Raw genomic sequence first — 17,291 nt, forward strand, 5'->3', positions numbered from 1 at the left:
ATAATTCCTCGTTCATTCTATTGTGATAATGAACATGAAAAGTCTTTCCTGTCTCAGGGCCTTTGCACTTGCTCTTCCCTTCAAATGCAATGCACTTCTCCTGGTTCCCCTGACTCCCAAATTATCTGCATACATCAGAACTCATCTGAATGTCACCTCCATTGTTACCCAACTACCTAACATTTCCCTTTAACCCAGCGTGCTCTCTATCATAACATCATGTTTATACCTTTTATACTTTGCTATTCCACTTGTGACTCAGGAACCAGCAGCATCAGCAATGCTTAGGGGGCTGTGAGAAATGCAGAATCCCAGACCCTGCCTCAGACCTAAGAAAGTAGAATCTGCGTTTTACCAAGATCCTCAGTCGATTACTATGAACATTAAAATTCAGGAAATGCAACTCTGAAGCCCTGATCACAAACTATATTTATTTCTTTAATTATGCATTTGCTTATGTCTGTTTCCATCCATACTGTGAACACCATGAGGTCAGGGACTTTGTCCATTTTCTTTACTATTGAATCTACTACTCAGAACAGTGCTTGGTATATAGTTGGCACTCAATACATATTTGATGAATGAGAAATTTAAACTAACTTTCTCAATTGATCCATGAAGAACTGAGGATTGGAAAAGTCAAGTGAATTTTTTGAAGTCACACAGCTGTTTATGAACAAAACCAGTGTAAAAAAGCCCACAAAAAATAACAACAAAACCATTCTTGATTCTCCAGGAAGCATAAGGCAGTGTGTGTGCATGTGTATGTGTATGTGTGTGTGTGTGTGAGACAAAGTATAGCCTAAGATTTCCTTTGCTATTTTCTCTGTATAACTATCACTGTTAATAGTAATAATCACTTATTTATCATACTTTATCATTCAGAGTCCATTGTCACATGTACTGACCTATGTGGAAATTTACCCAGAATTTGTGTCATTACATTTTCTTTCATTAAGAGCAGAGAAAATGGCAAACACAACCCACAAGTTTGTGGAGTTTACTAATGGATCAAAAGATCACTGAGAAAGCAAAAAAGAAGAGAAAGTAAAAATTTCTCATAAGAATAGCTGTTAAAGAACCAATTTAGTGGAGTGGACAGCTCTTCAGCCAGATGAGAACTATCCAGGATTCCATGAGGGTGTCAGAGGCAACCCAAGGACCTAACATGAATTTCACAGAAGTGGTTTTGAATTTATTTTAATTGCCATTACTGGACTTACTTTTAGTTCAATAGACAGTTTTGCCTAATTGAAAAAGCTTCTTCTATGCTTAAATTTTACTTGTCACTCCTAGTTTAAAGTTAAGGTATTTCTAGCTCCTAATTGGCATGTCACAAATGGACCATGACATTGTATTCTCTAACTCTGACTTCCCCACTTAATTCAAAATGTACCCTCACTGGAGCCAGAGATGTTCATTACAGAGGCTCTGAATCTATTTTCTTCTTTTACAAGAGGAGAGACCATGGAGGCCATCATTCTCAGCAAACTGACACAGGAGCAGAAAATCAAACACCGCATGTTCTTACTCATTGGCAGGTGTTGAACAATGAGAACATATGGACACAGGGCGGGGAGCACTACACACTAGGGTCTCTTGGAGGGAAATAGGGGAGGGACAGCGGTAGGTGGGGAGTTGTGGGGGGGATGGCATGGGGAGAAATGCCAGATATAGGTGAAGGGGTGGAAGGCAGCAAATCACACTGCCACGTGTGTACCTATGCAATAATCTTGCATGTTCTTCACATGTAACCCAAAACCTAAAATGCAATAAAAAAGAAAAGACAGTACAAGAGAGACGATTCTAATGGTCGCGGTGGGGTTGATGGATAATTCATATTCTAAGGATATGTTTAAATCATGGACTATAAACAAAAAAGCGACCTAAAACAGCCAGGCCAGCCTGCCTCCAATACAGGAGCCTTGTACAGTATCTTGATATGTGGTCATCCAGGAATTCTTTTTTTATATCATGCTAAAATATAAGTAACAAAATTTATTAATATATAAAACATGCATTTTAAGCATATAATTTAGTGATATTAAGTCCCCAAAGAGAATGAGATCATGTACTTTGCAGCAACATCGATGGAGCTGGAGGCCATTATCCTAAGAAAATTAACAGAGGAACAGAAAATCAAATATAGCATGATATCACTTACAAGTGGGAGCTGAACACTGAGTACATGATGGACACAAAGAAGGGAACAACAGACACTGGAACCTACTTGAGGGTGGAAGGTGGGAGGAGAGGGAGGATCGCTACCTATCAAACTATGCCTGTTACATGGGTGATGAAATAATCTGTACACCACACCCCCTGTATAACAAACTTGCACGTGTACCCCTGAACCTAAAATAAAAGCTAAAAAAGAACATTCACAGTGGTGTGCAACGATTACTACTCTCCACTTCCAGAATTTTTTAAATCATTTCAAACACTCTATACTTCTTAAATAATACCTCCCCATTCCCCTGAGTTCCCGTCCCTCCTTGATAATGACTTTTCTATTTTCTTTCCCCATGAATTTGCCAATCTAGAATCCTCGTGTAAGTGGAATCACAATATTTTTCCTTTTGTGTGTGGTTTATTTCACTTATTTATTTGTTTCATTTATTTTTAAGGTTCATCCATGTGGTAGCATGTATGAAAACTTCATTTCTTTTTATAGAGAAATAACATTTTCTAGTATGTGTATACCACATTCTATTTATTTGCTTACCTGTTAGTGGAAACTTGAGCTGTGTTCACCTTTGGGCTATTGTGAATAATGCTGCTATAGACATTGGTATACAAGTGTCTGTTTGTATCCCTGCTTTCAGTTCTTTTGGGTGTACGCCTGGGATTGAATTGTGGGATCACATAGGCGTTCTATATTTAACCTTTAGAGAAACCATCAAACTTGTTTTTCCACGATGGCGGTATCATTTTACATTCCCACCGGCAATCCACAAGTGTTTCAATTTCCCCACATTCACACTGACCCTTTTTATTTTTTGTTTGTTGTTTTGTTTTTTATAACTGCCATCCTAATGAGTGCAAATTACTATCTCATTGCCATTCAGGTATGATGGCACTTAAACACTTTCTGTGCCAGGGAGCACAAAACAACACCAGGAAGCTATTGCAGATCATCTTTAGTTGTTAGAAGGATCTTATTATCTAGTACTAAATCTTGCCTCCCTCTGTCAGTGACTCTCATCCTTCACTGCACATCAGAGTCACCTGGGAGCTTTTAAAAATTTCTCCATCCGAGCTGCAATCCAGACCAATTAAATCAGCACCTTTGAGGGTGGATTCCCAGAATCAGCATTTTTTAAGGCTCCACAGGTAACTTAAATATGCAGCTAAGGCTGTGAACCACTGCTTAAAACCCACCCACTGGTCCTAGTTAGTCTCACAACCTGTGATAACCTTATCATTGAGCTTTCTCTCACATCCTTTATTAAACAGCCAGCCTGCAATCCCCCACTGGCCATCCAGTCCTCCTTACCCTCCTAGATTTTTTTTTTTTTTTTTTGCCGTGGAGTATATCATCAGCTGACACTTTACATACTGTCTTGTGCATCTGTTTATTGTCTGTTTTCTCTCTGTTTGACTATTGCTGTCTCTCTAGGACATACAACAATGCCTAACACAGAGTAGGTGCTCAGAAATAATTGAATGAATGAATATGTAAATCTACTCTTATTTAAAATGGCAGCCCTCAGGTAGTTAAAAATAGCTTTTTTATTTCATCCATGGACCTTCTTTTCTCTAGGTAAAATCTCTATACTTTCAACCAGCCTTTGAAGACATTGAATAATAAATGTTACCATTATGAGCACAATATAGCTCTCTTTCACTCAATCAGCAAGTAATTGAGCACTTATTATGTAATGCATAGTCTACATATGTAAAATTAATACATAATAATACATACTCTAGACTAGACACTGTGCCAGACACTGGAGATTATAGTGAAAAATATAACCAAAGTCAATCTGTGGAATTGGGGGACAGACAGCAATCAGTAACAAATCATTTCAGATAACAGTAAATGCTATAAAGAAAATGAAAAATGTTTGTTGGCTGTGGTACATTAAGTGGGGATTAAATTTAATCTGAGACCTGAATGACAAGAAGTCAGTCACTGAAGAAACATTCCAGGAAGAAGGCACCTCAAATATAGAGGCGCTGGGGGTGAAGGAGATGAGTTTCAGAGGGGCTGTGAGTCAGTCTCTGAGAAGAACAGGGAAGAGAACCACCATCACCTCCTTTGCTAGTGCTTTAACTCAATGAACATGACCTAAGATCAAATGAGTTTTTCGTGGCCACATCAGCTTAGTAAGGTCTTTTTCCTAAGTGTACAATTTTCCTCATTGAATTAAATCTTCCCTATCTAATGTTTGTGCTGTTGATGGTTAGAACTTAAGTGTGGAAGAGTGATCGAGATAAGCATATCTGGAATTTCTTTTCAACTAAACCCCAATCACAAACAATCAATCTGTCTATGAAAACACTTCTCAGCAGAATGGAGGGACTTTCTCATTCTCCAACCACTGCCAGACTGGTTCCTCAATTCCTTTGGCACCTTGTCTTCTGTGCCATCTTAACAGAAGTTCTGGACAACACCAAAGCCAGGACTTTGCAGGCTGCTGCCATTCGGAGAGAGCATGCATCTTAATTTTCAGTCAAAAGAGCTCAGGAAAGACAGGGAATTCTTAATTTTTGGAACCCTGTGTTCTCAGTGGTGGGCTCACAGGACAAGCAGCTCTCCCAGACCAGCCACTGACATGCTGTAACAAGTCAGCTCTTCTGTCTGGGCCCAGTTTTTCCCGTATTCAAATGTAGAGTTTGGGTCTAGGATAAACTTGTTCAATCCATGGCCTGTAGGGGCACATGCAGCAGCCCAGGACAGCTTTTAATGCAGCTCAACACAATCCATAAACTTTCTCAAAACATTATGAGTTCCTTTTTGCAAAAAAATTTTTTAGCTCATCAGCTATCATTAGTGTATTTTATCTGTGGCCCATGACAATTCTTCTTCTTCCAATGTGGACCAGAGAAGCCAAAAGATTGAACACCCCTGGTCTAGGAGTTTTAAGATTCTTTGAAACTTCATTAAAAATAACATTTTATTATACTATAAAAGTTATTAAAATACCTATAACTTCTGAATATTAATCTGCAGATATCATGCTTTCATTGAAAAGGGACCTTCATTTTCAGGTTAATAAAACAAAATGCTGAGTTTACATGGGGAAGGCAACATTTGTAGACTTAAATGCTGAAATTGACGAGAACACAAATTTGAACTGCGAAAACAATGACATATTGTGAGCACTAAAAGAAATGATCAGGGTGGTAAAAGGAGCCACTGAGCTTATTTATTGGTTGCTGTCTTTCCAACGATCTTCACAGAATCTGAATTCAATTTGTCCAGGTGAACTGGTGTAAAAACAACCATCAGACCTCTCCCACAATCTTTTTTCTCTGGGAGAGCCTACCTGTAACCAGAAGCTTCTGCATGGGCTTGAATGAGACACTGTAACAAGAAATGGCTTTGCATTCAGGCAAAGTAACTACTTGAATGCAAAGTAATTTGCCCAGTAACAACTGGTTCAAGTTGTTACTGAGCAAGCAGTGGGATCCTTGCTGATATTCACAGAAGCCAATACTTATAGCCCTGGATTTTGGGAAAAGAAAGGCTTTATTATAAGTTGACTGGCAAGGAAGAAAGAGGCAGAGCTCAAATCTGTCTCCCTGAGCTGGGAGCTGTGGCAGGTTTTATAGGGAAAGGGTAATAAGGCATGATCTGATTGGATATTTGTGACAAGGTAATGCCAGGAGGTATGATCTTACTGGGTTGTGCCATAAGGTGATGCTAGGGCTCTATATGATTAAATCATGGATCATGCCATGAGATGTCCACTTCATTTAGTCCCCATGCCTTGGTCCAAGCACTTAGGTTCCACCCTCGGGTTCCATGCTTGGTTCATCTGGGCTTGGTCAGTTCAACTTGCAACCTGGGATTCCATGGCAACTAAAACACAGCTCTCCATTTTATACACAAAGTTGAACCAGTTGGGCTGCTCCTGCAGTTACAAAGTTACTATCATTCATGCACTCAACTTTTGCAATCTAGTTGAGTAGGTGCACAAAACAGGAATCAACCATATATGTCTGAATGTGAGTTGATCTAAGTGCCCTGAAGGAAAGCAACAAGTTCTTGGATGGAAAATAACTGCAATCTCAGGCTTATTAATTCACCTGTCTAAGCCTTATACTCTTATGTAAGGAGCTAACCAGGTTAACATGTCAAGTGGCAAGATCAGATTTTGGTGTATACTAAATGCATGATGTGTTATCAGCTGATGGTGAAGTTACCTTTCTGAAGGTCAATGATGAAAAGATGAATTTTCTTTCCTGTGTCCCAGAGTTTCATTCAATTCTTTGTGCTCATGTGTGTCTTTCAGTTCCAAGGAGGGTTTCGGGTCAGTGGAGAAGGTCGTGCTGCTCACGTTTCTCTCGGCGGTTATCCTGATGGCCATCTTGGGGAACTTGCTGGTGATGGTGGCTGTGTGCTGGGACCGGCAGCTCAGGTGAGCAGCAGGAGGAAACCTTTGGAGGAAACATAGGTGGAGTTCTGAGCTCTCCCTGGAGAGTTGGAAACGTTAACATTTCCACTATAATCTGTAATTAAGGAAGAAAACATTTATGGGAACTATATTTTTAAAATCAAAGAAGAGAAAAAGGGATTGCAATTAATCCTGCAACTCTAATACAACCAGTGTAAACACTTCAGTGTATTCCCATCCTGTCATTTTTTGCTTTGTCAAATGTGTTTATAGTTGTGATCATTATATGCACAATTGTTGAGAGCACATATAATCTAACCTCCCCGTTTTATCAATGGTTTAAGGAAGACGTGGCTGACAAGGGACAGATCTAGAAATTAAATGTGTGTTTTTTGCACTTTTACTTCGTCAGTCTCAACCCTGGCTACAATTAGAAGCACCTGATGCATTTTTAAAAGCTATCATCCTGTGGTACTAGTGTGTCTCACATAGTATTTTGGATGTAGTTATCTTTAAAAAGTGATTCATTGTTAAAATTCAAATCTAATCAGGCATCCTGTATTTTATCTGGCCATCTTTGAGGGGAGAGGTGTTAACTCCCAGGGTGCCTGAACTAAATGATCTGGGTTGAGATCTCAGCATCCATATTTATTAAAATGCATCAGGTCATTCTAGTGTATAGCCTGGGATGAAAGCCTCTGGGTCATAAAAAGGTATAATGAAGGAGTTTCTCTCTAAGTAAGACATCCGCACATCTGATGATGATGCAAATAAAGTGTAAAAGTGCAATTTTCACCAGTGTTATAAATGTGAGGTGCACAGTAGCCAGTCTACTAGTGTGAAATGGTGGACTGTGACTACAGTCACAGGGCATACCTTGGGAGGGTTTCCTGAGAATTCCCGACCACAGACTGATGGGGGGGGGGGATGGAACTAGGCAACTGTTGGAAGAAACAGCATCTGTATTGGCCCTCAAAAGGGAGCTGTATGTGCAGGGGAACTCAGATTAGGGCAGGGTGGCCAGAAAGGAGAGGAAAAAAGAGCTTTTGGTACAAGATAGGTCTGGAGAAGTCAGAAGGGGCTGGACCATGCTGGGTCTTCTCAGCCATGTTACAGAAATGGAAATTGAATCTCACAGAATACGCTAAGCATGTGACTTTTTCTTTCCCCTTTCCCCCTCCCTTTTTTTCTTCTTCCTTTGCTTCCCTTTATCCTGTTTTCTCTCTTGGTCTTTTCTCCCTCCCCTTTTTCCCTTATCCCTCCCCCTGCCTCCTCTCTTACACTTTTTCACTCACAGGAAAATAAAAACCAATTATTTCATTGTATCTCTTGCTTTTGCGGATCTGCTGGTTTCGGTGCTGGTGATGCCCTTTGGTGCCATTGAGCTGGTTCAAGACATCTGGATTTATGGGGAGATGTTTTGTCTTGTTCGGACATCTCTGGACGTTCTGCTCACAACAGCATCAATTTTTCACCTCTGCTGCATTTCCCTGGATAGGTAAGGACAGAGCAATGTGCATAGTGGAGCTCCATGCTGGAGACAATGACCTGATGGATATTGGGCAGTGTCTGCCTTTCCTCATTCATTAGAAGAAATGAATCTCAGAGAGGTAAATTTGGTAATTCAGTTATACTGTCACTCCCCAGCGTTTGTGGAGTGCCCCTTTTTAGTCAAGCCCTCTCTGAGGTGCACAGATTAGGAAGGCCTAGAACCTGTCTGCAAGGAGTTTGCAATCTAAAAATCAATAGATGTCAGCAATCAAGTTTACTGTAGAGCTCTAAATTTTAAACTGATGGCATGAACAAAATTCTGAAGAAGCCGAGTGTCAAGTATGAGTACATCTTCCCAGAGGGCAGCAGGGGTGGCTCAGAATGAAAATGTCCTATGTTTGAACATAACCCTTTCCTGAAAATATGTTTCTATAATAATTTTATGTACATATTAATGTATGCGCATGTAATTGTGAAGACTCTTTTCCAGAAAGTTACAGATGATAATAAATTTCCCAGTAATTTTATGTATTTTGGACCCAGGTCTAGCATTTGATTCTTGTTGCATAATTTTATTCTTTTTCTTCATATGTGACTTCAAGAGACCTAGTGATTTCCATCTTTGCCTCATTTGCTGCAGATATATGTATTTATCACTTGTATAATCATATTTATTTTCCAATTTCTACTAATGTACATTTTATCATAAATGTAGAATGCAATCTAAAGTCAGGCGATTATACAAACATATGCTGTTCTCAATGTAGTCATATCTTAGGGGTTAGCACTCAAAAATGTGGGGGTGCAAATCACATATTGTCAGAATTGCCAGCGACAAGGATTTCTTACTGTCTCTTGAGCAGCCCAACAAACCCAAGTTTTCCTCCAGTCTTGGAATAGATGACAACTCATACCTACTCAGGAAAAATTTCCTAATTTGAAAAGTATGTAAAAATAAACCTGAAGCTGAACCTTTCCAGGAAACCTCTAGACCTTCTCTCAGGGCTGCCCAAAGCAAACTCTCCACATCAGGCAGTTGATTTTACACTTTCTCCCATTTTTTTCCTGGCTGACTGGCTCAGCCTTTTTAAAATTTATTTATTTTTATGTATTTATTTTATAGGAGCAAGTCTCGCTATGTTGCCCAGGCTGGCCTCGAACTACTGGGCTCAAGTGATCCTCAGGTTTCAGCCTCCCAAAGTGCTGCGATTAGAGATGGGAGCCGTCATGCCCAGACAAATACTGTTTTTTAAAATTGAGGACTAGGAAAAGTAGTTGACTGAAACTGAAGATAGTGGTATTCTAAAATATATAGATATATACTTTTAAACACTAACATCATAGTCTTCCCAGAGAATTAATCACACTGGGAGAAGTAGGTAGAGACTGAAACCAGCTGAGGGGACAGCAGGTTCATCTCCTATTTCATGGGAGTATGTGCACTGATTGGAATGACAGGCATAATGGCCTTCTCTATTTGAATTGCTTTCTCTTTTGCTCTGCCAAGAACATATAGTTGAATATGCTTAAGTTAAATGCATGTATAATGATTATATCTCCACTATATAGCTAGAGATAATGACTCTGGTAAAATTGTTCTGCTGGCAAGCAGCCATACCCATTGCATACCATAGTTGAAAACTGTGTTTATTAGCTTGTTTACAACAATCTGACTTCAGTATATGAAAGACTTTTAAAGACAGTCAGGATACACTGTATGAAAGTTGACATTGCAGGAAATAAAATGTAAAAAGTAGAAAATCTATGGAAATCCTGCTGGGTAACCTGCATATGATCATTGCTAAAATGAGTAGCAAGACTGTGAGAATTTGGAGAAAGCCAGGCTGGGAAGTTGGAGGCAGTTGAGGTAACCTCGAGGCCTGGGTAAAAGCAAGGGTAAGAAAAAGAGCCAGTCGGCCAGGAAAAAAATGGCAGAAAGTGTAGAATCAACTGTCTGTTGTGGAGAGCTTGCTTTGGGCAGCCCTGAGAGAAGGTCTAGAGGTTTCCTAGAAAGATTCGGCTTCAGATTTATTCTTATGTACTTTTTAAATGAGGAAACTTTTCCTGAGTAGTATGAGTTGTCATGAAACAGGATGAATTGGTCATTAAGAAACATCTGCTTTAGAATTAAAGAGATTTGGGTTCAAATCTCAGCTTTGAACATTTTTAGTTCTGAGAATGGCAATAAGTGATTGAGATTGAGTCTTGGTGGTCTTGTCTCTAATAATTGAGGAGCTAGCACCTATTTTATATGACTGCAGTTAGGTATATATAAATTAGATAATCCATTTAAGGCATCATTTTGGCCCAGCTTGTCACAGTACTCCATTTTAGTGGATGTTGTTGTTAATGTCAGTTTCTTGTAACTATCCATACAACTCATGATCTTTCTCACCAAACTTGCACCTCCTCAGTGAATAGCTGCTCCAATAGCTGCATCATCTAGAAACCAGGTAAATTATTCTAATAGCAATCTTTCTGCATCCCCTACATTTAAATAACAACACGTCCTGTTCATTTTCTTTCCTAAAGAGACCCTAGTCTATTTCTCTCTAACTCTATAATTTGTCCAAAGTAATAACATTTCTTGAATAAATCACTGAACACTTTCCTAATTATTCCCTCCAAATATGTTTTATTCCCTTCCCATTCACTTGTCACTCACAAGATCAAATAGCCATCTTTTTTTTTCTTTTTTTTTTAATTGCATTTTAGGTTTTGGGGTACATGTGAAGAACATGCAAGATTGTTGCATAGGTACACACATGACAGTGTGATTTGCTGCCTTCCTCCCCTTCACCTATATCTCGCATTTCTCCCCATGAAATAGCCATCTTTTTAAAATGCCACTCTGATATTGTTGCTCCTTTGCTTAAAACCCTTCAGTGGCTATTCATTGTACTGAAGATCAAGACCAAACTAGTACAGGGCTTTTCATCCTCTGTTTCCTGTCCATGTCCCCAGCTTCCCTTTACACCCTTCCTAACCTCACCTCTAGGCCCATCGCCTTGGCCTTCTTTCTAGTTCTCCAGGGTTCTGTGCTCAGCCACCTGAGGCCTTGGTTTTTCCCTTTGCCCCTCCTTTCCTGCATGTCTTTCAGATATTAGTTAAATTCTCTCTTCTTTGCAGAAGTCTTCGCTGACTCCACCAAACCCATTTTTCTCCTTTGTAGAACTCAGTGTAATTATAGTTAAAATCAATTCTATACTTTCTTCTTAAATGTCTTTCTATTCCAATGGGAGGAAGTTCAAGGCTACAAACAAGGGCAAAATCCCTGCCCTCAAAGAACTTGCATTGTTATGGGGAGGTTGGCAATTAACCGGTCATTTCATAAATACTTATTTAGGTATTAGGCAAACACGATTGAACAAATGAAGTGGTCAGCATGTTCTCTTTGTGAGAGTCATGCCAATAATTCCATTTCTTTCTCTGACGGTGGATGTCAAAAACTCCAACACCATAAGTAAGATATCAGATGGGGTTTCTTTTACTTGATTTTCCTTGGGGAGCTTGGAGATCTTGCCTCCAACTTGTATCCAGCTTTCCCTGTCCCAAGAGTGGGCCTCCCATAGTGCTGGAGTCATCCATCCTGAACATAGCAGGGCAGTGTTTTAGCCTGGAACAGTATGGTTTTATTTATCATCCAGCATCTGTTTTTGCTATGTCCTTCCCATCCTAACAGTTTGGTTTAGTTGGGCTGGACCAAGGCACAGAGTAAATGTCTCAGTGAAGTGTGATGTCCTTGTTAGCCATGTTATTCCTGGCAGTATACCATGTCCTCCTCTCCAGAGCTGCTACAAGTCTGGGATCAATGATAAGGGGTAGTGCCTTTGAGCAAGAGAGCTCACTTTGATTTGTAACTTCTCGCAGATGGCAGACTCCTGGATAAAAGCAAAACGTCGGACTCTTTCAGTATTACAAAATGCAGTTTCCCAGCTCTCATTCTCAGCTCACTGTGCTTCTTGATGCTTTCAGAATTGAATTCTGTTAACAAAAATTTATTGCCTCCTTAAATATAATTTCCAAAGCATAATTAAAATAAATGCATCATATAGTATGGTCATAGGAGATCAAAAACTGCTTTAAAAGCTTTATAGTACAGTTGATTTTTTTAAGATCTAAAGTTCTGTGGTGAATAAAAACTAACCAGGTAGTCATAATAGAGTCCTAGTTTTAAAAGTGAAATATGTGGCAGCCATTTAATGATAAATAGTTATGTGTGTTGTCCTAAAAAGATATCACTGGTATATTATGTTGGGAAAAAAGCAAGTGGCAGACTCTAATCTTTAGCATAATTCCACTTTTATAAAATAAATATACAGATGTATGTATGTGGATTTACATGAGTGTGTGGAGAGAGAGAGAGCGATTGAGAATGAAAAAGAAAGAACATGAATGAATTTTCCCCAAAACATTAACAATTGGTTATGTGAGGGATAGGGCATAGGTGTAGTGCTGGCCAGAGTGGACGGTCAGTTGAATTGGCATTGGGACCCTTCACTTTTACTAATTTCTATAATATACATTTTAAACTTCAATTTTCTCTTTACTAGAAGGCTCAAATGCAAGCCCATCCACAATAGCCTTTTAGCTGAAAATGTTGCTAGAATGGCACATTCCTCAGTTCTCTGAGAACATTCTGCTTCAGTGCTGGGAGTTCCCTCTGAGGTCAGAACAGGCTGGAGACCATGGAAATCTTCCTGACCAGTATGTTCTCTCTGCTTTCTCACCAAACACCCTTGCTTCTCCCTCTAAGGGGCCCTTGCAATCTCTTATGGGTGCATCACTCCCGCATTGATCTTGGTTAACCTCCTTCCTGTTCACAAGCTTGTATCTGATTTATTCTAACAGTCCCTTGTCTAATCCTCACAGATATTTTAAATCACAATATTAATAATACCTGAACATTATTAAAAATGCTATCAGTTCACAAGTAGAACATAAAAATGTCACCAGTTGTTTCAATATCCACTTTCACAGCTGCATACCCTAAGGTAACCACCATAAATAGCAACTGCCTGGAAATGCCGGTGATTTCATATGCAATAAGCAGACCTATCTGAATATGTTTTGAGTTTATCATTTAAGTAAGCCTTTGAAGAGTGCTTGTACTGTATATATGCCAATGAATTTCCTGAATGCAATGTTTTTACCAACTTGTTTATTGGATAACCTATTAGCAAGGTTTCTTTCAGCGGCATGTGACAGATAATAAGTTGATTGTTCAATTAACTGGAAAGTGTGGCTTCAGACATGGCTCTCTACAAGGATTTGAACAATATTATCTAGTTTAACTTTGCCCCTCTCTAACTCTGTTTTCCTCTCCTCTTTGTCTCCATCTTGTCTTCTCATTCTCCCTGTTTACTTCCCTCTCTGTTTCCCTATGTCTGTTCCTCTCTTTTTATCTGTCCCTCTTTGTCCCTATGCTGTCCGTCAGCTCTGGTTTCTTGTTAGATTTTTTTCTTAGGCCGGATTCTTCCGCCGGGAAAAATAAATAAGGCAACAAGTCTTAAGCCATTTTTAACATGTGAGTCCATAGGAAGAGAAATCTAAATGCTGTTTCTCACGGAAGACTTTCGGTTGGCTTTATTTGAGTCAAATACTCTTCACTTAGTGAGTCACTGTGGTGTGGAGATGACACATCCTGGTTACTGGGCAGAGGTCAGGCACCATGACTCTCAGCTTTACCGAAAGCATATGGTGTGAATGAATGGCAGTTCCCACTGAAAAGATGGGTGTTGGACAGACAAGAAGAGGAGATATCAACTCCCCTTTGGCTGGCCAGAGCTGACACATACTTTTGTGGAGCCTCCACAACATGACAGAGGTATGTCATCTCCAAGTCTTTCCTATATTAGGCAAAATATTTCTAGATCCTTCTGCTGGCCTCATAAGCCATACTTTCAGACTTTTAACCATTTTGATCCCCTTTCTCTGAATATGCTGACTTTGTCCTTTACTTAGCATCAAGTGTAATTTCCTTTAAAAACAAGTCAATTTCACTTCATTGAAGACAGCATTCTGTATAGTATTGCAAAGTTCTCTTTTGGATACATCCAGCTGAATTGTCACCCTTCCTCTGCACAGCTCAAAAACTTGATGTGTTTTATGTGCAAAATTCTCCAACAGTTTCTTAGTCTCAGATCCTCTTTTAAACAGGTTTACTTGTAAAACATACAATTCTTACTTTAAGGTTACATGTTTAATCCTGTGCTGGAGATAAATGTGTCTGCATTTCTTAATGATCTCCCTGGAGTATAACTCAATTTCGTAATGTATAAATGAAAAGTGTCTGTCATTGTGAACTGTGTCACACAATTACATTTGTTTTCCCAATAGGATTGAAATGCATTTCACAAGGAAAATATATTAAAAGTGTCTCCTCCTCACATACCGTTTAAGGGCAGGTTCAGGCTTTGTGCATAATAATAATATTTGTCGAGTCAAATTTCATGCCAGAGGTATGAACTGTTATTTTTATATTCATTTCAGCAAACATTTATGAAGTGCCTACTAATTACTAGGAGTCGTTCTGGACATTGTAAATACAATGGTGAATGATCAGATAAAGCTTTGAATCATGGAACTTTTTGTCTAGTTGGGAATATAGATAGTATACAGGTAATTACAGTAAAATTGGTGACCATTTAATACTATAAGGAGAAGTAAAAACAAAAATTAAAAAAAAACCCAGCTTTTAGAGTCTGCTAAATTGCAATCTCCAAAGCGGGTCAGGCTCCTGAGGAAGTGACGCTGACGCTGGGATCTGCAGGTGCTGTGGGTATCAGTAAGGGATAGGGAAAAGGGTGAGGCCTGGGGAGTGGCTGCTCCTGAAAACACATGTGAAAACCCCCAGGAAAGCCCTTGTTAACCAAAATCTAAATTCTGAACTTGGCTTTCACTGCTTTTCCAATGTGTTCTAAGTCTGCTTTTCCTACCTCAATTCCTACCCATGAGTGATCTGTTATCATTCCCTGAATAGGCTACGTTTCCTCATAACTGCATGTTGCTACCTGTGCCTTGAGTTTCTTTTATTTTTCTGGCAAATATCTGCCTTTTTTCAATATTCAGATAAAATGTGTCACCTTCTCCAATGACTGACTGGGATTCATTCATAAAAATTTGTCATTTCTTTCTCTGAACTCCCATGGAGCGTTGAATGTAAGCATCATGATTAATATAAGGGTCTTAGTATGCATGTCTCAATAATTGTTGAATTTGTCTGCCTTGCTATAGAATATAAACTTCTTGAGAGTATTCCTTATCTCATCTATTTGTGTGTTTTTCTTACTGGAACATAATAGCTGCTCCATGCATATTTGGCTGAGCATAGAATGTTGAGATGGTTGTTTGATATGACTCTGGGATTAGTTTCTCTGTCCTCACAAAACTCTCAATATAGAAAGTGTTTAAGAATGAGATTTGGGGTGCTAGTCTGCTTACATTCACTCACAGCTTGACTAGTTGTCAAGCGTGTAATCATGGAGAAGTTATAAAATCCATTTTTGTTTTGATTTGCATTTTTTTAACGATCAGTGAGAAAAGTTTCTGGCCTTTGTCTTATCTGTAAAAATTGTGTTAATAATAGAAAATCCATTCCCTTCTCTTTTAATACTTGTGAGGAATAAATAACAGAGTGTTATTATTCAGTTAATAAACTGAACCATACATAGACCAGTGCATGGTACTTGGTGAGCATTCAATTAATGTTAGCCACAAGGACTATTCCATTATTGTTTCCCTCTGTAAATGCAAACTCCTAGTGGCTGTAGCGAGGCCCTTCCCAGACATTGATAGTCATCTTGTTCTTTCCGACTCAAAGTTGAGTGCCCTTGAAGGTTAGTTAGATCCTTAGCTTTTCAGTCCTGAGTATGTCCCCTCTTTCCTTTGGAAATTTCATTCATTGTGTGGCTACACCTGCACTTCTGCTCTTATCTCTTCTCTCACCCCTGTTGCACACTTGGCCTTAGGGTTGTTTTTTTATACTTTAAGTTCTGGGGTACGTGTGCAGAACATGCAGGTTTGTTACAAAGGCATACCCGTGCCACGGTGGTTTGCTGCAGCCATCCCCGTCATCTACATTAGGTATTTCTCCTAATGTTAGCCCTCCCCAATTCCCCCACCCTCTGCTATCCCACCTCTAGCCTCCCACCCCCCATAGACCCCCATGTGTGATGTTCCCCTCCCTGTGTCCATGTGTTCTCATTGTTCAACACCCACTTATGAGTGAGAACATGTGTTGTTTGGTTTTCTGTTCTTGTGTCAGTTTGCTGAGGATGATGGTTTCCAGATTCATCCATGTCCCTGCAAAGGACATGAACTCATCCTTTTTTATGGCTGCATAGTATTCCATGGTGTATATGTGCCACATTTTCTTTATCCAGTCTATCATTGATGAGCATTTGGGTTGGTTCCAAGTCTTTGCTATTTTCAATAGTGCTGCAATAAACATGTGTGTGTGTGTCTTTATAATTGAATGTTTTATAATCCTTTGGGTATATACCCAGTAATGAGATTGCTGGGTCAAATGGTATATTTCTATTTCTAGATCCTTGAGGAATTGCCACACTGTCTTCCACAACAGTTGAACTAATTTACACTCCCACCAACAGTGTAAAAGCATTCCTATTTCTCCACATCCTCTGCAGCATTTGTTGTCTCCTGATTTTTTAATGATCACCATTCTAACTGGCATTAGATGGTATCTTAATGTGGTTTTGATTTACATTTCTCTAATTACCAGTGATGATGAGCTTTTTTTCCTATGTTTGTTGACTACATAAATGTTCTTCTTTTGAGAAGTGTCTGTTCACTTTTTGATGCGCTTGTTTTTTTCTTGTAAGCTTGTTTAAGTTCTTTGTAGATTCTGGTTATTAGCCCTTTGTCAGATGGGTAGGTTGCATAATTATTTTCCCATTCTGTTGGTTGCTGGTTCACTCTAATGATAATTTCTTTTGCTCTGCAGAAGCCCTTAAGTTTATTTAGATTCCATTTGTCTATTTTGGCTTTTGTTGCCATTGTTTTTGGTGTTTTAGTCATGAAATCCTTTCCTATGGCTGTGTCCTGAATGGTACCGCCTAGGTTTTCTACTAGGGTTTTTATGGTGTTAGGTCTTATGTTTAAATGTTTCATCCATCTGGAGTTAATTTTTGTATAACGTGTAAGGAAGGGATCCAGTTTCAGCTTTCTGCATATGGCTAGCCACCTTTCCCGACACCATTTATTAAATAGGGAATC

General features: G+C 39.2%; 1 protein-coding gene across 3 annotated transcripts in view; it reads left to right on the forward strand.

Annotated features, from left to right (window-relative positions):
• HTR4 (5-hydroxytryptamine receptor 4) overlaps window positions 1-17,291 on the forward strand; it is a 203,611-nt gene that overhangs the window by 93,879 nt on the left and 92,441 nt on the right. For all 3 annotated transcript variants that reach the window (XM_032250286.1, XM_032250285.1, XM_032250284.1), the window contains exons 3-4: window positions 6,462-6,587; window positions 7,861-8,061. In XM_032250286.1, the coding sequence (XP_032106177.1) occupies window positions 6,462-6,587; window positions 7,861-8,061 (327 nt within the window). The remainder of the gene's footprint in view (window positions 1-6,461; window positions 6,588-7,860; window positions 8,062-17,291) is intronic.

The sequence above is a fragment of the Sapajus apella genome, unplaced genomic scaffold (genome assembly GCF_009761245.1).
Source record: "Sapajus apella isolate SASKATOON/1434 unplaced genomic scaffold, GSC_monkey_1.0 scaffold71, whole genome shotgun sequence".
In the NCBI taxonomy this organism is placed as follows: domain Eukaryota; kingdom Metazoa; phylum Chordata; class Mammalia; order Primates; family Cebidae; genus Sapajus; species Sapajus apella.